The 22,663-nt window shown below is 45.4% G+C and overlaps 1 protein-coding gene across 1 annotated transcript in view; it reads right to left on the bottom strand.

Annotated features, from left to right (window-relative positions):
- Positions 1-7,271: 7,271 nt before the first annotated feature.
- The window catches only part of LOC121548527 (zinc finger FYVE domain-containing protein 1-like), a 32,165-nt gene continuing 16,773 nt past the window's right edge, over positions 7,272-22,663 (bottom strand). The window contains exons 8-12 of the mRNA XM_041859992.2: positions 22,183-22,300; positions 15,295-15,465; positions 14,179-14,359; positions 13,441-13,554; positions 7,272-7,579 (exon numbers count right to left, since the gene is read on the bottom strand). Of these exons, the coding sequence (XP_041715926.2) occupies positions 7,344-7,579; positions 13,441-13,554; positions 14,179-14,359; positions 15,295-15,465; positions 22,183-22,300 (820 nt within the window). The 3' untranslated portion in view covers positions 7,272-7,343. The remainder of the gene's footprint in view (positions 7,580-13,440; positions 13,555-14,178; positions 14,360-15,294; positions 15,466-22,182; positions 22,301-22,663) is intronic.

The following is a 22,663-nucleotide window of genomic DNA, read 5'->3' as shown; positions in this document are numbered from 1 at the left end:
GACCTTACTGCTGATGGCCAGTAGGTTACAGGACCTTACTGCTGATGGCCAGTAGGTTACAGGACCTTACTGCTGATGGCCAGTAGGTTACAGGACCTTACTGCTGATGGTTGGTAGGTTACAGGACCTTACTGCTGATGGCCGGTAGGTTACAGGACCTTACTGCTGATGGCCAGTAGGTTACAGGACCTTACTGCTGATGGCCAGTAGGTTACAGGACCTTACTGCTGATGGCCAGTAGGTTACAGGACCTTACTGCTGATGCCTGGTAGGTTACAGGACCTTACTGCTGATGGCCAGTAGGTTACAGGACCTTACTGCTGATGGCCAGTAGGTTAAAGGACCTTACTGCTGATGGCCAGTAGGTTACAGGACCTTACTGCTGATGGCCAGTAGGTTACAGGACCTTACTGCTGATGGCCAGTAGGTTAAAGGACCTTACTGCTGATGGCCAGTAGGTTTCAGGACCTTACTGCTGATGGCCAGTAGGTTACAGGACCTTACTGCTGATGGCCAGTAGGTTACAGGACCTTACTGCTGATGGTTGGTAGGTTACAGGACCTTACTGCTGATGGTTGGTAGGTTACAGGACCTTACTGCTGATGGCTGGTAGGTTACAGGACCTTACTGCTGATGGCCAGTAGGTTACAGGACCTTACTGCTGATGGCCGGTAGGTTACAGGACCTTACTGCTGATGGCCAGTAGGTTACAGGACCTTACTGCTGATGGCCTGTAGGTTACAGGACCTTACTGCTGATGGCCAGTAGGTTACAGGACCTTACTGCTGATGGCCAGTAGGTTACAGGACCTTACTGCTGATGGCCGGTAGGTTACAGGACCTTACTGCTGATGGCCGGTAGGTTACAGGACCTTACTGCTGATGGCCAGTAGGTTACAGGACCTTACTGCTGATGGCTTGGTTACAGGACCTTACTGCTGATGGCGCAGTGGTCTAAGGCACCTTATCGCAGTGCTGACTGTGCCACTAGAGATCCTGGTTCGAATCCAGGCTCTGTCGCAGCCCGCGACCGCTCGCACAATGGCCCAGCTCGTCCAGGAATGGCCGGCAGGATGTAGCTCAGTTGATAGAGCATCTAACGCCAGGGTTGTGGGTTCGATTCCACGGGGGCCTTTGTATCACTAACTGCGCTACGTCTGCTAAATGACAATGTAATGGCTGGTAGGTTACAGGACCTTACTGCTGATGGCCAGTAGGTTACAGGACCTTACTGCTGATGGCCAGTAGGTTACAGGACCTTACTGCTGATGGCCAGTAGGTTACAGGACCTTACTGCTGATGGCCAGTAGGTTACAGGACCTTACTGCTGATGGTTGGTAGGTTACAGGACCTTACTGCTGATGGCCAGTAGGTTACAGGACCTTACTGCTGATGGCCGGTAGGTTACAGGACCTTACTGCTGATGGTTGGTAGGTTACAGGACCTTACTGCTGATGGCCGGTAGGTTACAGGACCTTACTGCTGATGGCCGGTAGGTTACAGGACCTTACTGCTGATGGCCAGTAGGTTACAGGACCTTACTGCTGATGGCCAGTAGGTTACAGGACCTTACTGCTGATGGCCAGTAGGTTACAGGACCTTACTGCTGATGGCCAGTAGGTTACAGGACCTTACTGCTGATGGCCAGTAGGTTACAGGACCTTACTGCTGATGGCCAGTAGGTTACAGGACCTTACTGCTGATGGCCAGTAGGTTACAGGACCTTACTGCTGATGGCCGGTAGGTTACAGGACCTTACTGCTGATGGCCGGTAGGTTACAGGACCTTACTGCTGATGGCTGGTAGGTTACAGGACCTTACTGCTGATGGCCAGTAGGTTACAGGACCTTACTGCTGATGGCCAGTAGGTTACAGGACCTTACTGCTGATGCCTGGTAGGTTACAGGACCTTACTGCTGATGGCCAGTAGGTTACAGGACCTTACTGCTGATGGCCAGTAGGTTACAGGACCTTACTGCTGATGGCCGGTAGGTTACAGGACCTTACTGCTGATGGCCAGTAGGTTACAGGACCTTACTGCTGATGGCCGGTAGGTTACAGGACCTTACTGCTGATGGCCAGTAGGTTACAGGACCTTACTGCTGATGGCCAGTAGGTTACAGGACCTTACTGCTGATGGCCGGTAGGTTACAGGACCTTACTGCTGATGGCCGGTAGGTTACAGGACCTTACTGCTGATGGCCAGTAGGTTACAGGACCTTACTGCTGATGGCCAGTAGGTTACAGGACCTTACTGCTGATGGCCAGTAGGTTACAGGACCTTACTGCTGATGGCCAGTAGGTTACAGGACCTTACTGCTGATGGCCAGTAGGTTACAGGACCTTACTGCTGATGGCCAGTAGGTTACAGGACCTTACTGCTGATGGCCAGTAGGTTACAGGACCTTACTGCTGATGGTTGGTAGGTTACAGGACCTTACTGCTGATGGCCAGTAGGTTACAGGACCTTACTGCTGATGGTTGGTAGGTTACAGGACCTTACTGCTGATGGCCAGTAGGTTACAGGACCTTACTGCTGATGGCCAGTAGGTTAAAGGACCTTACTGCTGATGGCCAGTAGGTTACAGGACCTTACTGCTGATGGCCAGTAGGTTAAAGGACCTTACTGCTGATGGCCAGTAGGTTACAGGACCTTACTGCTGATGGCCAGTAGGTTACAGGACCTTACTGCTGATGGCCAGTAGGTTACAGGACCTTACTGCTGATGGCCAGTAGGTTACAGGACCTTACTGCTGATGGCCAGTAGGTTACAGGACCTTACTGCTGATGGCCAGTAGGTTACAGGACCTTACTGCTGATGGCCAGTAGGTTACAGGACCTTACTGCTGATGGCCGGTAGGTTACAGGACCTTACTGCTGATGGCCGGTAGGTTACAGGACCTTACTGCTGATGCCTGGTAGGTTACAGGACCTTACTGCTGATGGCCAGTAGGTTACAGGACCTTACTGCTGATGGCCGGTAGGTTACAGGACCTTACTGCTGATGGCCAGTAGGTTACAGGACCTTACTGCTGATGGCCAGTAGGTTACAGGACCTTACTGCTGATGGCCAGTAGGTTACAGGACCTTACTGCTGATGGCCGGTAGGTTACAGGACCTTACTGCTGATGGCCAGTAGGTTACAGGACCTTACTGCTGATGGCCAGTAGGTTACAGGACCTTACTGCTGATGGCCGGTAGGTTACAGGACCTTACTGCTGATGGCTGGTAGGTTACAGGACCTTACTGCTGATGGCCAGTAGGTTACAGGACCTTACTGCTGATGGCCGGTAGGTTACAGGACCTTACTGCTGATGGCCAGTAGGTTACAGGACCTTACTGCTGATGGCCGGTAGGTTACAGGACCTTACTGCTGATGGCCAGTAGGTTACAGGACCTTACTGCTGATGGCCAGTAGGTTAAAGGACCTTACTGCTGATGGCCAGTAGGTTACAGGACCTTACTGCTGATGGCCAGTAGGTTACAGGACCTTACTGCTGATGGCCAGTAGGTTACAGGACCTGGCCAGTAGGTTACAGGACCTTACTGCTGATGGCCAGTAGGTTACAGGACCTTACTGCTGATGGTCAGTAGGTTAAAGGACCTTACTGCTGATGGCCGTAGGTTACAGGACCTTACTGCTGATGGCCAGTAGGTTACATGACCTTACTGCTGATGGCCGGTAGGTTACAGGACCTTACTGCTGATGGCCAGTAGGTTACATGACCTTACTGCTGATGGCCAGTAGGTTACAGGACCTTACTGCTGATGGCCGGTAGGTTACAGGACCTTACTGCTGATGGCCGGTAGGTTACAGGACCTTACTGCTGATGGCCAGTAGGTTACAGGACCTTACTGCTGATGGCCAGTAGGTTACATGACCTTACTGCTGATGGCCAGTAGGTTACAGCACCTTACTGCTGATGGCCAGTAGGTTACAGGACCTTACTGCTGATGGCCGGTAGGTTACAGGACCTTACTGCTGATGGCCGGTAGGTTACAGGACCTTACTGCTGATGGCCAGTAGGTTACATGACCTTACTGCTGATGGCCGGTAGGTTACAGGACCTTACTGCTGATGGCCAGTAGGTTACAGGACCTTACTGCTGATGGCCAGTAGGTTACATGACCTTACTGCTGATGGCCAGTAGGTTACAGGACCTTACTGCTGATGGCCAGTAGGTTACAGGACCTTACTGCTGATGGCCAGTAGGTTACAGGACCTTACTGCTGATGGCCAGTAGGTTACAGGACCTTACTGCTGATGGCCAGTAGGTTACAGGACCTTACTGCTGATGGCCAGTAGGTTACAGGACCTTACTGCTGATGGCCAGTAGGTTACAGGACCTTACTGCTGATGGCCAGTAGGTTACAGGACCTTACTGCTGATGGCTGGTAGGTTACAGGACTTAACTTCTCTTAAAAAGTTATGCAAATTCAGGTTACTACTTTTTGAGTTATGGATATCATTCAAACAATGTATTTTATCCAATGTGATTGAATGGGTGTCTTTTGAAATTATTATAAGAAAATACTCTGGTTAAAGGGATGGATTGTCCAAACCTCACATAAGCAATCTGCAATTTCTATGATCACAATCATATACACAGTTTACATGCGCGCGCACACACACACACACACACAAACAAACACACATTGAGGTTGTCAAGTTTATTACATAAGCATTCATGGTGTAGTAAACATAACGGTATTTATCTTTAGTCTGATATCTTCAGTATTCTGTCCTGGTTTCCTTTATCAGTTGAGATGAATCATCATGATCACTGTTCTGTTGAAGATTCTAGAACTTTACAATGTTCCAGTTGATCTACAAGCTGATTCCATGATGCTAGTCAGTTACTCTGCTCCTACCCCATACTTGTTAGCCTGGGTCCCAGATCTGTTTGTGCTGTCTTGCCAACTCCTTTGGTTGTTGCCCATACGAGTAGGCAAGACAGCACAAACAGATCTGGGACCAGGCTACATAATTGCAGCTAATCATATTGAGCACAGCTGGCTGCTATTCAGCCGGAGATGATAGTGTAACGATTACTTGCTTTATATGTGATATTATACACTATGAATGTACTGTATATTATGTTTGAGGCTCCACAGTGTGTTCATATCCTTCCATATTATTCTACATCCTGTGTTGCGGGCCAGTCACTCTGTGAAAGCAGCTCCCACCATAGAATTAGAATGGTTCTAATTCTCATCATTTGATTCTATGGTTCCATTTCAGCAATGTTCTCTACAGTCAATCTGATGACATCACTCAGTGAGAGTAGTATTGTAGTGTGGACTGTTTAAAAACAAAGAGGCAATTTTATACTAAACAAATCAGTTATTTTCCCCATTATAGTAAAACTTTTCCTATATGTCAAATTAAACCAAATCGACGAGGGCTATTCTATTATCGTGTGTTTAAATCCACATATACAACCACTCAGCTTCCAACAATATATCGGTAGTTATTTAACCTAATCATCATAAACATGGAATGCATCTATGCTGCTACATTAAGGGCTGTGATTTCTCTTCTTCAAGCCAAGGATCAAAGATGGAAAGGGAGTACAAGCCATGACAAGCGTGACGCTGAAGGATGAGGACCAAAGTGAAAAGACGAGAGCAAAGTGATAATTTCCTTCTTCCAGATCGTCTTTCTTCTCTGATGTACCTCCTCTTCTCTCCTGGTTCCTCTTAGCCAGGTGGCATCAGGTATTGTTCTCTCCTAGTTCCTCTTAGCCAGGTGGCATCAGGTATTGTTCTCTCCTGGTTCCTCTTAGCCAGGTGGCATCAGGTATTGTTCTCTCCTAGTTCCTCTTAGCCAGGTGGCATCAGGTATTGTTCTCTCCTGGTTCCTCTTAGCCAGGTGGCATCAGGTATTCTTCTCTCCTAGTTCCTCTTAGCCAGGTGGCATCAGGTATTCTTCTCTCCTAGTTCCTCTTAGCCAGGTGGCATCAGGTATTGTTCTCTCCTAGTTCCTCTTAGCCAGGTGGCATCAGGTATTCTTCTCTCCTGGTTCCTCTTAGCCAGGTGGCATCAGGTATTGTTGTCAGGTACAGTACAGTTGCAGGTGCTCTACTAGTGACTAGTGATAGACTGTCATTCAAGGATTTCTGATTTCTTCTGCGTTCATTAATATAAACCGATCTGACAGGACAAAATGCTACATACAGGAATGACTTCTGCTTATTAGCAAGCACATTATCTCTCTCTCTTCATCTCTCTCTCTCTCTCTCTCCGTCTCTCTCTCCCTGTATATATCTCTCTCTCTCTCTCCCCCGTCTCTCTCTCTCTCTCTCTCTCTCTCTCTCTCTCTCTCTCTCTCTCTCTCTGCCCTCTCTCTCTCTGCTCTCTCTCTCTCTCTCTCTCTCTCTCTCTCTCTCTCTCTCTCTCTCTCTCTCTCTCTCTCTCTCTCTCTCTCTCTCTCTCTCTCTCTCTCTCTCTCTCTCTCTCTCTCTCTCTCTCTCTCTCTCTCTCTCTCTCTCTATCTCTCTCTCTCTCCATCTCTCTCTCCCGCTAGCCAGTTCTGTTCATACGTTAATCTAGGCATGATAAAGGGAAACAGTGTAGTAAAGGGATTAAAGGTGTAGTGTAAGGACGGAAGAACTAAGGACAAGTCAGGACATCTGACGTGACGTCCCAGCCTTAGTACGGGTGACATCACAATGAATAAGAAGAATTTCCTTCTAAACTGGGCTGAACCACTGCAGCCACAGAGAGAGGGGTGTTCCATGTGTTCCAAACGCTCCAGTTCCACAGCTGTTAGGTAGAACCTGGGTCGTGTTCATTAGGTCACACCGTAGCAAAACGTTTAGAAGCGAAAAACTAAAATGAGTGTTTCTTATCGGACTAGTACAGATAGTACGTTTTGGAACATTTTCTTCAATTTCATACGTAATGCACACAACCCTGGACTGTCTCTGGCTGTGTCCCAAATGGCACCCTATTCCATATATAGTGCACTACTTTAGACCAGGGCCCATAGGAAATAGGATGCCAATGTGTTCTCTCTCTCTCTCTCTCTCTCTCTCTCTCTCTCTCTCTCTCTCTCTCTCTCTCTCTCTCTCTCTCTCTCTCTCTCTCTCTCTCTCTCTCTCTCTCTCTCTCTCTCTCTCTCTCTCTCTCTCTCTCTCTCTCTCTCTCTCTCTCTCTCTCTCTCTCTCTCTCTCTCTCTCTCTCCTCTCTCTCTCTCTCTCTCTCTCTCTCTCTCTCTCTCTCTCTCTCTCTCCTCTCTCCAGTCTCCAGTCTCCTGTCTCCAGTCTCCTGTCTCCAGTCTCCAGTCTCCTGTCTCCTGTCTCCTGTCTCCTGTCTCCTGTCTCCCCAGTCTCCTGTCTCCTGCTAGAGGTCCCCAGGTTTCTGGCGGCAGGTGTTGCAGACGCGCACCGGGTGGTCCCAGCCCCTAGAGGGCACCGCTCTGCGTTCAGGGGAGCAGTCGTCACACACGCCCTGGCCGCAGGCCCTGCAGTGGTGGATGGAGAGACGCGGGGCGGAGAAGTCTCTCTGACACTCACAGCAGCACCGGATGTCCTGGTCTGGAACCCAGTAGGCTGGACGAGCTGCATCCTTCACCAGGCCTGGAGAGAGGGGGAGAGGAGAGGACCAGAGAGGGGGAGCGGAGAGGACCAGAGAGGGGGAGCGGAGAGGACCAGAGAGGAGTAGCGGAGAGGACGAGAGAGGAGTAGCGGAGAGGACGAGAGAGGGGGAGCGGAGAGGACCAGAGAGGGGGCGAGAGGACCAGAGAGGGGGAGCGGAGAGGACCAGAGAGGGGGAGCGGAGAGGACCAGAGAGGGGGAGCGGAGAGGACCAGAGAGGGGGAGCGGAGAGGACCAGAGAGGGGGAGCGGAGAGGACCAGAGAGGGGGAGCGGAGAGGACCAGAGAGGGGGAGCGGAGAGGACCAGAGAGGGGAGCGGAGAGGACCAGAGAGGGGGAGCGGAGAGGACCAGAGAGGGGGAGCGGAGAGGACCAGCGAGGGAGCGGAGAGGACCAGAGAGGGGGAGCGGAGAGGACCAGAGAGGGGAGCGGAGAGGACCAGAGAGGGGGAGCGGAGAGGACCAGAGAGGGGGAGCGGAGAGGACCAGAGAGGAGTAGCGGAGAGGACGAGAGAGGGGGAGCGGAGAGGACCAGAGAGGGGGAGCGGAGAGGACCAGAGAGGGGGAGCGGAGAGGACCAGAGAGGGGGAGCGGAGAGGACCAGAGAGGGGGAGCGGAGAGGACCAGCGAGGGAGAGCGGAGAGGACCAGAGAGGGGGAGCGGAGAGGACCAGAGAGGGGGAGCAGAGAGGACCAGAGAGGGGGAGCGGAGAGGACATACGCACGCACGCAAACACAGACGGACACAGGGACACACACATACGTCACGTCACAGTTTTGCGAGGACATATGGCTATGTCAAAGTGACCCATCCATCACAGTTTATATTGAATGATGTATATCACATATGATGCAAAGCTCATCATACCAGCTGTATCTCTTCCTGCTTGAACAGCAATAGCTCAGATACACATGCAAATATGAAATGACCCCGGGGAATTGATAGAACATCTCTCAGAGATGCACAAAAACTACATAACATTCAAAATGGGTGAACCTTTCCTTTAAAGGTGTTAGACATAGGATTTTCTTTGTAGAATTATTGCATTGTAATTTCAGAAAATGTCCATAATATACAGTACCAGTCATTCAAGGGTTTTTCTTTAAAAATATATAGTTTTTCTACATTGTAGAATAATAGTGAAGACATCAAAACTATAAAATAACACATATGGAATTATGTAGTAACCAAAAAAGTGTTAAACAAACCCGTTGCCTTGATGACAGCTTTGCACACTCTTGGCATTCTCTCAACCAGCTTCACCTGGAATGCTTTTCCAACAGTCTTGAAGGAGTTCCCACATATGCTTAGCACTTGTTGGCTGCTTTTCCTTCACTCTGCCGTCCGACTCATCCCAAACCATCTCAATTGGGTTGAGGTCGGGGGATTGTGGAGGCCAGGTCATCTGATGCAGCACTCCATCACTCTCCTTCTTGGTAAAAATAGCCCTTACACAGCCTGGAGGTGTGTTGGGTCATTGTCCTGTTGAAAAACAAATTATAGTCCCACTAAGCCCAAACCAGATGGGATGGCGTATCGCTGCAGAATGCTGTGGTAGCCATGCTGGTTAAGTGTGCCTTGAATTCTAAATAAATCACAGACAGTGTCACCAGCAAAGCACCCCCACACCATAACACCTCCTCCTCCATGCTTTACAGTGGGAACTACACATGCGGAGATCATCCGTTCACCCACACCACGTCTCACAAAGACACAGCGGTTGGAACCAAAAATCTCTAATTTGGACTCCAGACCAAAGGACACATTTCCACCGGTCTAATGTCCATTGCTCGTGTTTCTTGGCCCAAGCAAGTCTCTTCTTCTTTTTGGTGTCCTTTAGTAGTGGTTTCTTTGCAGCAATTCGACCATGAAGGCCTGATTCACACAGTCTCCTCTCAACAGTTGATGTTGAGATGTGTCTGTGACTTGAACTCAGTGAAGCATTTATTTGGGCTGCAATTTCTGAGGCTGGTAACGCTAATGAACTTATCCTCTGCAGCAGAGGTAACTCTGGTAATTCCATTCCTGTGGCGGTCCTCATGAGAGCCAGTTTCATCATAGCGCTTGATGGTTTTTGCGACTGCACTTGAAGAAACTTTCAAAGTTCTTGAAATGTTCTATATTGACTGATCTTCATGTTTTAAATTAATGATGGACTGTCATTTCTCTTTGCTTATTTGAGCTGTTCTTGCCATAATATGGACTTGGTCTTTTACCAAATAGGGCTATCTTCTGTATACCACACCTACCTTGTCACAACACAACTGATTGGCTCAAACGCATTAAGAAGGAAAGAAATTCCACAAATGATCTTTTAAGAAGGCACACCTGTTAATTTAAATGCATTCCAGGTGACTACATCATGAAGTTGGTTGAGAGAATGCCAAGAGTGTGCAAAGCTGTCATCAAGGCAAAGGGTGGCTATTTGAAGAATCTCAAATATATATATTATATATTTGTTTAACACTTTTTTGGTTAATACATGATTCCATATGTGTTATTTCATAGTTTTGATGTCTTCACTATTATTCTACAATGTAAAAAATAGTCAAAAATAAAATAAAAACCCTTGAATGAGTAGGTGTGTCCAAACCTTTGACTGGTAGTGTATATACACTTGGTGTACAAAACACTTCCTAATATTGAGTTGCACCCCCTCTTTTGCCCTCAGAACAGCCTCAATTCGTCAGGGCATGTATTATGGACATTTTCAGAAATTCTTTAAGCCTCTATTAAGCCTTGTATATCTTATTGACTTTACATCTCTTACTGAGGACAGACACACACTGTTGATGCAGTGACATTACATTACATTCTTATTGACTATCACTACCCAAAGACTGCCATTCTGATATGATGTGATGTAGCTACAATGGTTTACATGTGCAGTACTTCTCCATTACCACCTGATGGCAGTATGAAGTGCAGTACTTCTCCATTACCATCTGATGGCAGTATGAAGTGCAGTACTTCTCCATTACCATCTGATGGCAGTATGAAGTGCAGTACTTCTCCATTACCATCTGATGGCAGTATGAAGTGCAGTACTTCTCCATTACCATCTGATGGCAGTATGAAGTGCAGTACTTCTCCATTACCATCTGATGGCAGTATGAAGTGCAGTACTTCTCCATTACCATCTGATGGCAGTATGAATGCACAGACGAACACACGTGTGGACATCTCCACTCTCTCCAGACCGGTGACCACAGAGTCGTCTAGACTACAGTACTCACCCAGAGGGATGTATGTAGCGGTGACCACAGAGTCGTCTAGACTACAGTACTCACCCAGAGGGATGTATGTAGCGGTGACCACAGAGTAGTCTAGACTACAGTACTCACCCAGAGGGATGTATGTAGCGGTGACCACAGAGTCGTCTAGACTACAGTACTCACCCAGAGGGATGTATGTAGCGGTGACCACAGAGTAGTCTAGACTACAGTACTCACCCAGAGGGATGTATGTAGCGGTGACCACAGAGTCGTCTAGACTACAGTACTCACCCAGAGGGATGTATGTAGCGGTGACCACAGAGTCGTCTAGACTACAGTACTCACCCAGAGGGATGTATGTAGCGGTGACCACAGAGTCGTCTAGACTACAGTACTCACCCAGAGGGATGTATGTAGCGGTGACCACAGAGTAGTCTAGACTACAGTACTCACCCAGAGGGATGTATGTAGCGGTGACCACAGAGTCGTCTAGACTACAGTACTCACCCAGAGGGATGTATGTAGCGGTGACCACAGAGTCGTCTAGACTACAGTACTCACCCAGAGGGATGTATGTAGCGGTGACCACAGAGTAGTCTAGACTACAGTACTCACCCAGAGGGATGTATGTAGCGGTGACCACAGAGTCGTCTAGACTACAGTACTCACCCAGAGGGATGTATGTAGCGGTGACCACAGAGTCGTCTAGACTACAGTACTCACCCAGAGGGATGTATGTAGCGGTGACCACAGAGTCGTCTAGACTACAGTACTCACCCAGAGGGATGTATGTAGCGGTGACCACAGAGTCGTCTAGACTACAGTACTCACCCAGAGGGATGTATGTAGCGGTGACCACATAGTCGTCTAGACTACAGTACTCACCCAGAGGGATGTATGTAGCGGTGACCACAGAGTCGTCTAGACTACAGTACTCACCCAGAGGGATGTATGTAGCGGTGACCACAGAGTCGTCTAGACTACAGTACTCACCCAGAGGGATGTATGTAGCGGTGACCACAGAGTAGTCTAGACTACAGTACTCACCCAGAGGGATGTATGTAGCGGTGACCACAGAGTAGTCTAGACTACAGTACTCACCCAGAGGGATGTATGTAGCGGTGACCACAGAGTAGTCTAGACTACAGTACTCACCCAGAGGGATGTATGTAGCGGTGACCACAGAGTCGTCTAGACTACAGTACTCACCCAGAGGGATGTATGTAGCGGTGACCACAGAGTCGTCTAGACTACAGTACTCACCCAGAGGGATGTATGTAGCGGTGACCACAGAGTAGTCTAGACTACAGTACTCACCCAGAGGGATGTATGTAGCGGTGACCACAGAGTCGTCTAGACTACAGTACTCACCCAGAGGGATGTATGTAGCGGTGACCACAGAGTAGTCTAGACTACAGTACTCACCCAGAGGGATGTATGTAGCGGTGACCACAGAGTCGTCTAGACTACAGTACTCACCCAGAGGGATGTATGTAGCGGTGACCACAGAGTCGTCTAGACTACAGTACTCACCCAGAGGGATGTATGTAGCGGTGACCACAGAGTCGTCTAGACTACAGTACTCACCCAGAGGGATGTATGTAGCGGTGACCACAGAGTAGTCTAGACTACAGTACTCACCCAGAGGGATGTATGTAGCGGTGACCACAGAGTCGTCTAGACTACAGTACTCACCCAGAGGGATGTATGTAGCGGTGACCACAGAGTAGTCTAGACTACAGTACTCACCCAGAGGGATGTATGTAGCGGTGACCACAGAGTCGTCTAGACTACAGTACTCACCCAGAGGGATGTATGTAGCGGTGACCACAGAGTAGTCTAGACTACAGTACTCACCCAGAGGGATGTATGTAGCGGTGACCACAGAGTCGTCTAGACTACAGTACTCACCCAGAGGGATGTATGTAGCGGTGACCACAGAGTCGTCTAGACTACAGTACTCACCCAGAGGGATGTATGTAGCGGTGACCACAGAGTCGTCTAGACTACAGTACTCACCCAGAGGGATGTATGTAGCGGTGACCACAGAGTAGTCTAGACTACAGTACTCACCCAGAGGGATGTATGTAGCGGTGACCACAGAGTAGTCTAGACTACAGTACTCACCCAGAGGGATGTATGTAGCGGTGACCACAGAGTAGTCTAGACTACAGTACTCACCCAGAGGGATGTATGTAGCGGTGACCACAGAGTCGTCTAGACTACAGTACTCACCCAGAGGGATGTATGTAGCGGTGACCACAGAGTCGTCTAGACTACAGTACTCACCCAGAGGGATGTATGTAGCGGTGACCACAGAGTCGTCTAGACTACAGTACTCACCCAGAGGGATGTATGTAGCGGTGACCACAGAGTAGTCTAGACCATAGAGTAGTCTAGACTACAGTACTCACCCAGAGGGATGTATGTAGCGGTGACCACAGAGTCGTCTAGACTACAGTACTCACCCAGAGGGATGTATGTAGCGGTGACCACAGAGTCGTCTAGACTACAGTACTCACCCAGAGGGATGTATGTAGCGGTGACCACAGAGTCGTCTAGACTACAGTACTCACCCAGAGGGATGTATGTAGCGGTGACCACAGAGTAGTCTAGAGTACAGTACTCACCCAGAGGGATGTATGTAGCGGTGACCACAGCTCCTAGTGTATTCTGAACAGCCTCTCCTACTCTCCTACTGAGTGTCCCTCCCTCCTCCTCCTCCAACGCTGCATCCAGCAGCTCTACAACACACACACGCACACACACACACACACACACGCGTACACACACACACGCATACACACACACACATACACACACACAGAAAGAAGTAAGGACAAAACAACCACAGATTTATGTTTCACATATTAATTTATAAGATATGTCAATCAGATAGTAAGAGCAGGAAACACGATTTCCAGACTAAATTTGATGTTCATATTAGTGATGGGGGGAAAAATATTGGGATATTATTTTTGACGATATATTAAATGGTTTTGACAATATCGCAACATTATTTTTTGTGCTAGTTGGATGTACCTGCACCTTTTATTTCCCTGACAGATCAAAACTTGTTTTCTCATGGCTCTCTCTTGTCTCTCTGCTGCAGACATATGGTGAGCAATATGTTTGGAAACATCAAATCGCGATAAAATCACAGTATAGAATCGCAACCCATACAGTACAGCATCGTATCGGCACCTACAGTAAGTATCATGATAATATCGTACTGAGAGGTCCCAGCCCAATTCCCAGCCTTAGTTCCTATGGCATCCAGGTTTATCTAAGAGTATTATTTAAAGACCTATTGGGACATCATAGGATAACTGTAGAAACGTCATGTTAGATATACAACATGTCCTTACCTTCTGAGATGCCCCGGTTATGGAAGCAGGCATCACAGACCCGTACGGGGGCGAGCCCCCAGCCCCTCTCTGGAACAGGACGGTTCATGGAGGAGCAGCCGTCACAGAAGCCCTCTCCACAGGCACGGCAGTGGTGCTTAGTATCGTTGTCCTGGAACACCTCACTGCACTTAGCACATTTCTGTTACAGAGACACAGAGAGGACAGGTATATCATAGGCTCAAAACACAAGCACACATAGGAGCAATGGCTGGCCTTTACACAGTCATACGAGCAATGGATAGTCTTTACACAGTCATAGGAGCAATGGATAGTCTTTACACAGTCATAGGAGCAATGGATAGTCTTTACACAGTCATAGGAGCAATGGATAGTCTTTACACAGTCATAGGAGCAATGGATAGTATTTACACAGTCATAGGAGCAATGGATAGTCTTTACACAGTCATAGGAGCAATGGATAGTCTTTACACAGTCATAGGAGCAATGGATAGTCTTTACACAGTCATAGGAGCAATGGATAGTCTTTACACAGTCATAGGAGCAATGGATAGTCTTTACACAGTCATAGGAGCAATGGATAGTCTTTACACAGTCATAGGAGCAATGGATAGTATTTACACAGTCATAGGAGCAAAGGATAGTCTTTACACAGTCATAGGAGCAATGGATAGTCTTTACACAGTCATAGGAGCAATGGATAGTCTTTACACAGTCATAGGAGCAATGGATAGTCTTTACACAGTCATAGGAGCAATGGATAGTCTTTACACAGTCATAAACAATAATCCAAGACAGCATGGACATGTCTAAACATGTTCACTGCACAGCTGAGGCATGAGAACTTAGGGAATCACTGGCTTGGAATGGAGTACATCTGACTTCCCTACATACCTCTTAATAAAACAGAGAAAGAAAGAGAGAGCGAAAGAGAGGGAGCGGGGAGAGACAGACAGACAGATGCTTTAAAAACTTCTGCACTACAACCCTCCAATAACCTTCATTGCCAGTGAGTCACTGCATCTCCATGTTGGTTCTGAAAATGCATATGTCAGCCATGTTGGATCCATTTTGTGTCTATATCAGTATGACCTGATGGCTGTGAGGACCACGTACCAAGATAAGGGAGTTGGGTTTCCAGTAGGCCGGGGCGATCTGGTCGGTGAGCCAGGAAGTGACAGCTTTGGCAGGTTTCACACTGAGCTCTGACACACTCTGGGAGATGTAGTTCACACCGTCCAACAGTCTCTGAGCTGCATTGTTGTTGTCCTTCAGAAAACCATCCGACTGGAGAGGGAGAAAGGGGAAGGGAGGAGAGAGAGTGGAAGGAGGGAGAGAGAGAGAGAGAGAGAGAGAGAGAGAGAGAGAGAGAGAGAGAGAGAGAGAGAGAGAGAGAGAGAGAGAGAGAGAGAAGTCAGTTAGTATGTATAGCTCATTATGGTACATTCTACATTCTACATTCTAGACTTCCTGTCACTGTGTAAAGCTTCTAAAATGGCTAGAATAAGCCAGAGCAGGGGCCATAGCCTCTCAGAGTAGGAGTGCTGATCACTTTTGCCTGTTAGATCACAATGAATAAGATTACATGGACAGGGGGGAATCTGATTCATAGATCAGCACTCCTACTCTTTCACGCTTTATGAATATGGGCCATGGGATGAGTAGGGGAACCCTCTCTTGTTCTTACCCCAGGCCAGATGGGTTGTATCTCAGTCCCACTGGGTCCTGGTCCCCTCCCCTCCCATCTCTTGTTCTTTTTTTAAATTTATTTTCTTAGGGGGTAGATCAGCTTTAATATTGCAGATAGATTGTGGCTTCCATCACTGTAATTGTTTGCATCATTTCCAATCCCCCATATTTAAAATAAATATGGGGGATATATAAATTATAAATCTGCAGAACTGGGATGGTTGTATCCCCCATAAATAAATAAAATTATTGGTTGCAAGAATTTTGTATAATAATTGAAATTGTAAAACTCTAAGTTTTGAAACCAGCTTTGATTTGTGTATCAGTTCATAAACCATGTGCCATTGAATCGGTACATCGAAAATCTCTTCCCAACTATTTTGCTTTCTATATGGCACAGCTGTCAATTTTTTTGGTCCTTAAAATGAAACTGGTCTACTTTTTTTATTTATCACAATTTTCTTTAACCAATTTCGGTCTTTAATGCAGGGCCGACAGACAAGTTCCTTACTTTCTCCCCCTTCCACTTTCCTCTTCCATTTTTGCGGTAATGCTGCAATTAGTTGGTTGTACTATTGAGTAGAGCAGACATTTCCATATATTTTGTTAGCTGCATGTGTGACATAACTCCACCAGTCCTATTTATGATATAATTTACAAAGATTATACCTTTTTTAAACATTCTTTCCAAAAATATTGTTTTTTTAATCAATTAGTATATTTTGGTTTAACCATAATATTTGTTCTAATATTTGTTCTGTCTTTTCTGGTGAATTAAACTGAAATTGCAACCAATTTTTTAAAAATAGAGATATTTTGGAGATTATTACATTTTCAAATAACCGAAAGTGAGAGGTCGTAATCTGAATAAAGGGGAAAAGGCCATTCTTTAACATGGCGTGAGACATTCCTACTAATCTGCTAGAGACCCAGTTCGGATTTAAGTATAACTTTTGTATGACTGAAGCCTTTAGTGAGAGGTCTAATGCTTTAATATTTAATAATTTCTGCCCATTATATAAATAGGCCGTTTAATTTTGTCTGGCTTGCCGTTCCAAATAAAATGGAAAAAATGTTGCTCATATAATTAAAGAAACAAGTGGCTAGGCGTAGGCAAGGCCATAAGCAAATAGGTCAACTGGGATATGACTAAAGAGTTAATCAGGGTGATTTTTCCACCAATAGACAGGTATTTTCCTTTCCACAGCAGCAAGATCTTATCTATTTTTGCCAACTTTCTATTAAAATGTATTGTCGCGAGGTCATTTCTTTCGGGATATTAATAATGAGTACGTCCACATCACTGTCAGACCATTTTATTGGTAAACTACACGGTAATGTAAAAGTTGTATTGTTTAGTGATCCAATACGTAATACAGTACACTTATCATAATTTGGTTAGAAAAAACGATCTGGATCATCTATGAGGCTGTGGAGGGATCCAAATTGTTGATTTAAAAAGAAAACATGGATCATCAGCATACAATGACACCTTTGTTTTTAAGCCCTGGATTTCTAGGCCCTTGATATCATTGTTGGATCTGATTATAATAGCTAACATTTCAATGGCCATAATAAATAGATATGCTGATAGTAGACAGCCTTGTTTTACTCCTCTTGACAGTTTAAAACTTTCTGTGAAGTAGCCATTATTTACTATTTTACACCTAGGGTTACTCTACATAACTTTACCCCATTGTATAAGAGACTCTCAAAAAATGAAATATTCCAGGCATTTATATACAGTGGGGAAAAAAAGTATTTAGTCAGCCACCAATTGTGCAAGTTCTCCCACTTAAAAAGATGAGAGATGCCTGTAATTTTCATCATAGGTACACGTCAACTATGACAGACAAATTGAGGAAAAAAAATCCAGAAACTCACATCGTAGGATTTGTAATGAATTTATTTGCAAATTATGGTGGAAAATAAGTATTTGGTCACCTACAAACAAGCAAGATTTCTGGCTCTCACAGACCTGTAACTTCTTCTTTAAGAGGCTCCTCTGTCCTCCACTCGTTACCTGTATTAATGGCACCTGTTTGAACTTGTTATCAGTATAAAATAAACCTGTCCACAACCTCAAACAGTCACACTCCAAACTCCACTATGGCCAAGACCAAAGAGCTGTCAAAGGACACCAGAAACAAAATTGTAGACCTGCACCAGGCTGGGAAGACTGAATCTGCAATAGGTAAGCAGCTTGGTTTGAAGAAATCAACTGTGGGAGCAATTATTAGGAAATGGAAGACATACAAGACCACTGATAATCTCCCTCGATCTGGGGCTCCACGCAAGATCTCACCCCGTGGGGTCAAAATGATCACAAGAACGGTGAGCAAAAATCCCAGAACCACACGGGGGGACCTAGTGAATGACCTGCAGAGAGCTGGGACCAAAGTAACAAAGCCTACCATCAGTAACACACTACGCCGCCAGGGACTCAAATCCTGCAGTGCAAGACGTGTCCCCCTGCTTAAGCCAGTACATGTCCAGGCCCGTCTGAAGTGCATTTGGATGATCCAGAAGAGGATTGGGAGAATGTCATATGGTCAGATGAAACCAAAATATAACTTTTTGGTAAAAACTCAACTCGTCATGTTTGGAGGACAAAGAATGCTGAGTTGCATCCAAAGAACACCATACCTACTGTGAAGCATGGGGGTGGAAACATCATGCTTTGGGGCTGTTTTTCTGCAAAGGGACCAGGACGACTGATCCGTGTAAAGGAAAGAATGAATGGGGCCATGTATCGTGAGATTTTGAGTGAAAACCTTCTTCCATCAGCAAGGGCATTGAAGATGAAACGTGGCTGAGTCTTTCAGCATGACAATGATCCCAAACACACCGCCCGGGCAACGAAGGAGTGGCTTCGTAAGAAGCATTTCAAGGTCCTGGAGTGGCCTAGCCAGTCTCCAGATCTCAACCCCATAGAAAATCTTTGGAGGGAGTTGAAAGTCCGTGTTGCCCAGCGACAGCCTCAAAACATCACTGCTCTAGAGGAGATCTGCATGGAGGAATGGGCCAAAATACCAGAAACAGTGTGTGAAAACCTTGTGAAGACTTACAGAAAACGTTTGACCTGTGTCATTGCCAACAAAGGGTATATAACAAAGTATTGAGAAACTTTTGTTATTGACCAAATACTTATTTTCCACCATCATTTGCCAATAAATTCATTAAAAATCCTACAATGTGATTTTCTGGATTATTTTTTCTCATTTTGTCTGTCATAGTTGACGTGTACCTATGATGAAAATTACAGGCCTCTCTCATCTTTTTAAGTGGGAGAACTTGCACAATTGGTGGCTGACTAAATACTTTTTTTCCCCACTGTATAAATTCCAGTCATACTTTAGCAAAAGCCTTTTCAAAGTCAACTATGAATACCAGGCCTGGTTTCCCAGATTTTTCATAGTGTTCTATTGTTTCCAGTACTTGTATTATATTATCGCCAATGTATCGTCCATGTAAAAAACCTGTCTGAAATGGATGAATAATATCCGACAATACCTTTTCAATTCTATGCGCTATGAACTTTGCTAGAATTTTTTGCATCACAACACTGAAGTCTAAGGGGCCTCCAATTTTTATTTTATGGACTGGATCTTTATATTTACCACTTGGGTCCTGTTTCAGTAATAATGAAATCAGACCTTCTTGTTGGGTATCTGAAAATCTACAATTTTTATAGGAGTGGTTAAAACATGCTAATAACGGTCCTCTGAGTACATCAAAAAAGGTTTGGTATACCTCGACTGGTATACAATCCAGCCCTGGAGTTTCCCCGGACTTAAAGGCTTTAATTGCATCAAGAAGATCCTCCTCTGTAATTTGGCCTTCACATGAGTCTTTCTGTACAGCTGTTAATTGTACATTATTAATTGGAAAAAAATCCTTACAATTAACTTCGGCTAGTGAAGATGGAGGAGACTGAAATGAAAGCATATGCTTAAAGTTCTTTGCTTCCTCTTTCAAAATATATTTAGGTGAATCATGGGTGACTCATTTCTCTAACAAGTGTCAGTCAATTATTTTTGGTAGCATTTCTACATTGAAGATTTTTTGTGTTTTTTTAATGGTGCATTTTTCTTGATATCCCATCCAGTTCGCTTAATTTTTATAATATATTACACTTGATCTTTCTTGAATAAGTTCCTCCATTTATTTTTGTTTTTCCTCTAACATATTCTGTGCCTCTATGGTACTGTTTTTATTGCCATCTACACTACCAGTCAAAAGTTTGGACACACCTACTCATTCAAGGGTTTTTCTTTATTTGTGTAAAAAAATTCACATTGTAGAATAATAGTGAAGACATCAAAACTATGAAATAATACATATGGAATCATGTAGTAACCGAAAAAGTGTTAAACAAATCAAAATATATTTTCTATTTGAGATTCTTCAAATAGCCACCCTTTGCCTTGATGACAGCTTTGCACACTCTTGGCATTCTCTCAACCAGCTTCATGAGATAGTCACCTGAAATGCATTTCAATTAACAGGTGTGCCCTCTTAAAAGTTAATTTGTGTAACTCATTTCCTTCTTAATGTGTTTGAGCCAATCAGTTGTGTTGTGACAAGGTAGGGGTGGTATACAGAAGATAGCCCTATTTGGTAAAAGACCAAGTCCATATTATGGCAAGAACAGCTCAAATAAGCAAAGAGAAACGACAGTTCATCATTACTTTAAGACAAGAAGGTCAGTCAATCCGGAAAATTTCAAGAACTTTGAACGTTTCTTCAAGTGCAGTCGCAAAAACCATCAACCGCTATCATGAAACTGGCTCTCATGAGGACCGCCACAGGAATGGAAGACCCAGAGTTATCTCTGCTGCAGAGGTTAAGTTCATTAGAGTTACCAGCCTCAGAAATTGCAGCCCAAATAAAGGCTTCACAGAGTTCAAGTAACAGACACATCTCAACATCAACTGTTCAGAGGGGACTGTGAATCAGGCCTTCATGGTCGAATTACTGAAAAGAAACCACTACTAAAGGACACCAATAAGAAGAAGAAACCAGCTTGGGCCAAGAAACACAAGCAACTGACATTAGACCGGTGGAAATTTGTCCTTTGGTCTGGAGTCCAAATTTGAGATTTTTGGTTCAAACCGCCGTGTCTTTGTGAGACGCGGTGTGGGTGAACGGATGATCTCCGCATGTGTAGTTCCCACCGTAAAGCACGCAGGAGGAGGTGTTATGGTGTGGGGGTGCTTTGCTGGTGACACTGTCTGTGATTTATTTAGAATTCAAGGCACACTTAACCAGCATGGCTACCACAGCATTCTGCAGTGACATGCCATCCCATCTGGTTTGGGCCTAGTGGGACTATAATTTGTTTTTCAACAGGACAATGACCCAACACACCTCCAGGCTGTGTAAGGGCTATTTTACCAAGAAGGAGAGTGATGGAGTGCTGCATCAGATGACCTGGCCTCCACAATCCCCCAACCTCAACCCAATTGAGATGGTTTGGGATGAGTCGGACGGCAGAGTGAAGGAAAAGCAGCCAACAAGTGCTCAGCATATGTGGGAACTCCTTCAAGACGGTTGGAAAAGTATTCCAGGTGAAGCTGGTTGAGAGAATGCCAAGAGTGTGCAAAGCTATCATCAAGGCAAAGGGTGGCTATTTGAAGAATCTCAAATAGAAAATTTATTTTGATTTGTTTAACACTTTTTTGGTTACTACATGATTCCATATGTATTATTTCATAGTTTTGATGTCTTCACTATTATTCTACAATGTAGAAAATAGTAAAGATAAAGAAAACCCTTGAATGAGTAGGTGTGTCCAAACTTTTGACTGGTACTGTATATATATATATATATATATATATATATATATATATATAAAATAAATCTTGCATATCTTAATTAGTTTCCACAATTAAGGAATAATATGTGTAATAATGTTGGCAGTTCATACGAAGGATTGTTACCTACAACCAGGATTGGCATTACAAAAATTACTTTTTTTTTTATTCATCCAGTATTGTCCCTAACACCCCATAGCAATAGATGTGGGATATACACACACACACACACACACACACACACACACACACACACACACACACACACACACACACACACACACACACACACACACACACACACACTCCCCACCCTTCCCCCACAAACAACCACAAGCTCAGATGTTCAACAGTTGTTCCATCCCCGAGCCCAACTCAAGAGAAGACTTGATGTGCGAATGCATATACAGTTGTAGCTGTTTGAGAAGGCATGCAAAATTTAGCAAGAGTGGGGAGATTTCATTAACCAATGTGAAGTCCTAGCTCCTCCTGTTCTTACCCCAGGCCAGATGTGTTTTATTTCAGTTCTGACCACCGTGTCCACCGGGTCCTGGTTCCCGTACCAGTACTGCCTGCTTCTGTAGATCACCCCACAGTTGGGACACTCTATCACATACCTGTAAACAACAACACCACTACTTCAGTTCACTCTATCACATACCTGTAAACAACAACACCACTACTTCAGTTCACTCTATCACATACCTGTAAACAACAACACCACTACTTCAGTTCACTCTATCACATACCTGTAAACAACACCACCACTACTTTAGTTCACTCTATCACATACCTGTAAACACCAACACCACTACTTCAGTTCACTCTATCACATACCTGTAAACAACAACACCACTACTTCAGTTCACTCTATCACATACCTGTAAACAACAACACCACTACTTCAGTTCACTCTATCACATACCTGTAAACAACAACACCACTACTTCAGTTCACTCTATCACATACCTGTAAACAAC

Source organism: Coregonus clupeaformis, unplaced genomic scaffold, assembly GCF_020615455.1.
Source record: "Coregonus clupeaformis isolate EN_2021a unplaced genomic scaffold, ASM2061545v1 scaf0141, whole genome shotgun sequence".
NCBI lineage: Eukaryota > Metazoa > Chordata > Actinopteri > Salmoniformes > Salmonidae > Coregonus > Coregonus clupeaformis.
Note: the sequence above shows the minus strand (reverse complement) of the source record. Positions and strands in the feature narration are given on the sequence as shown.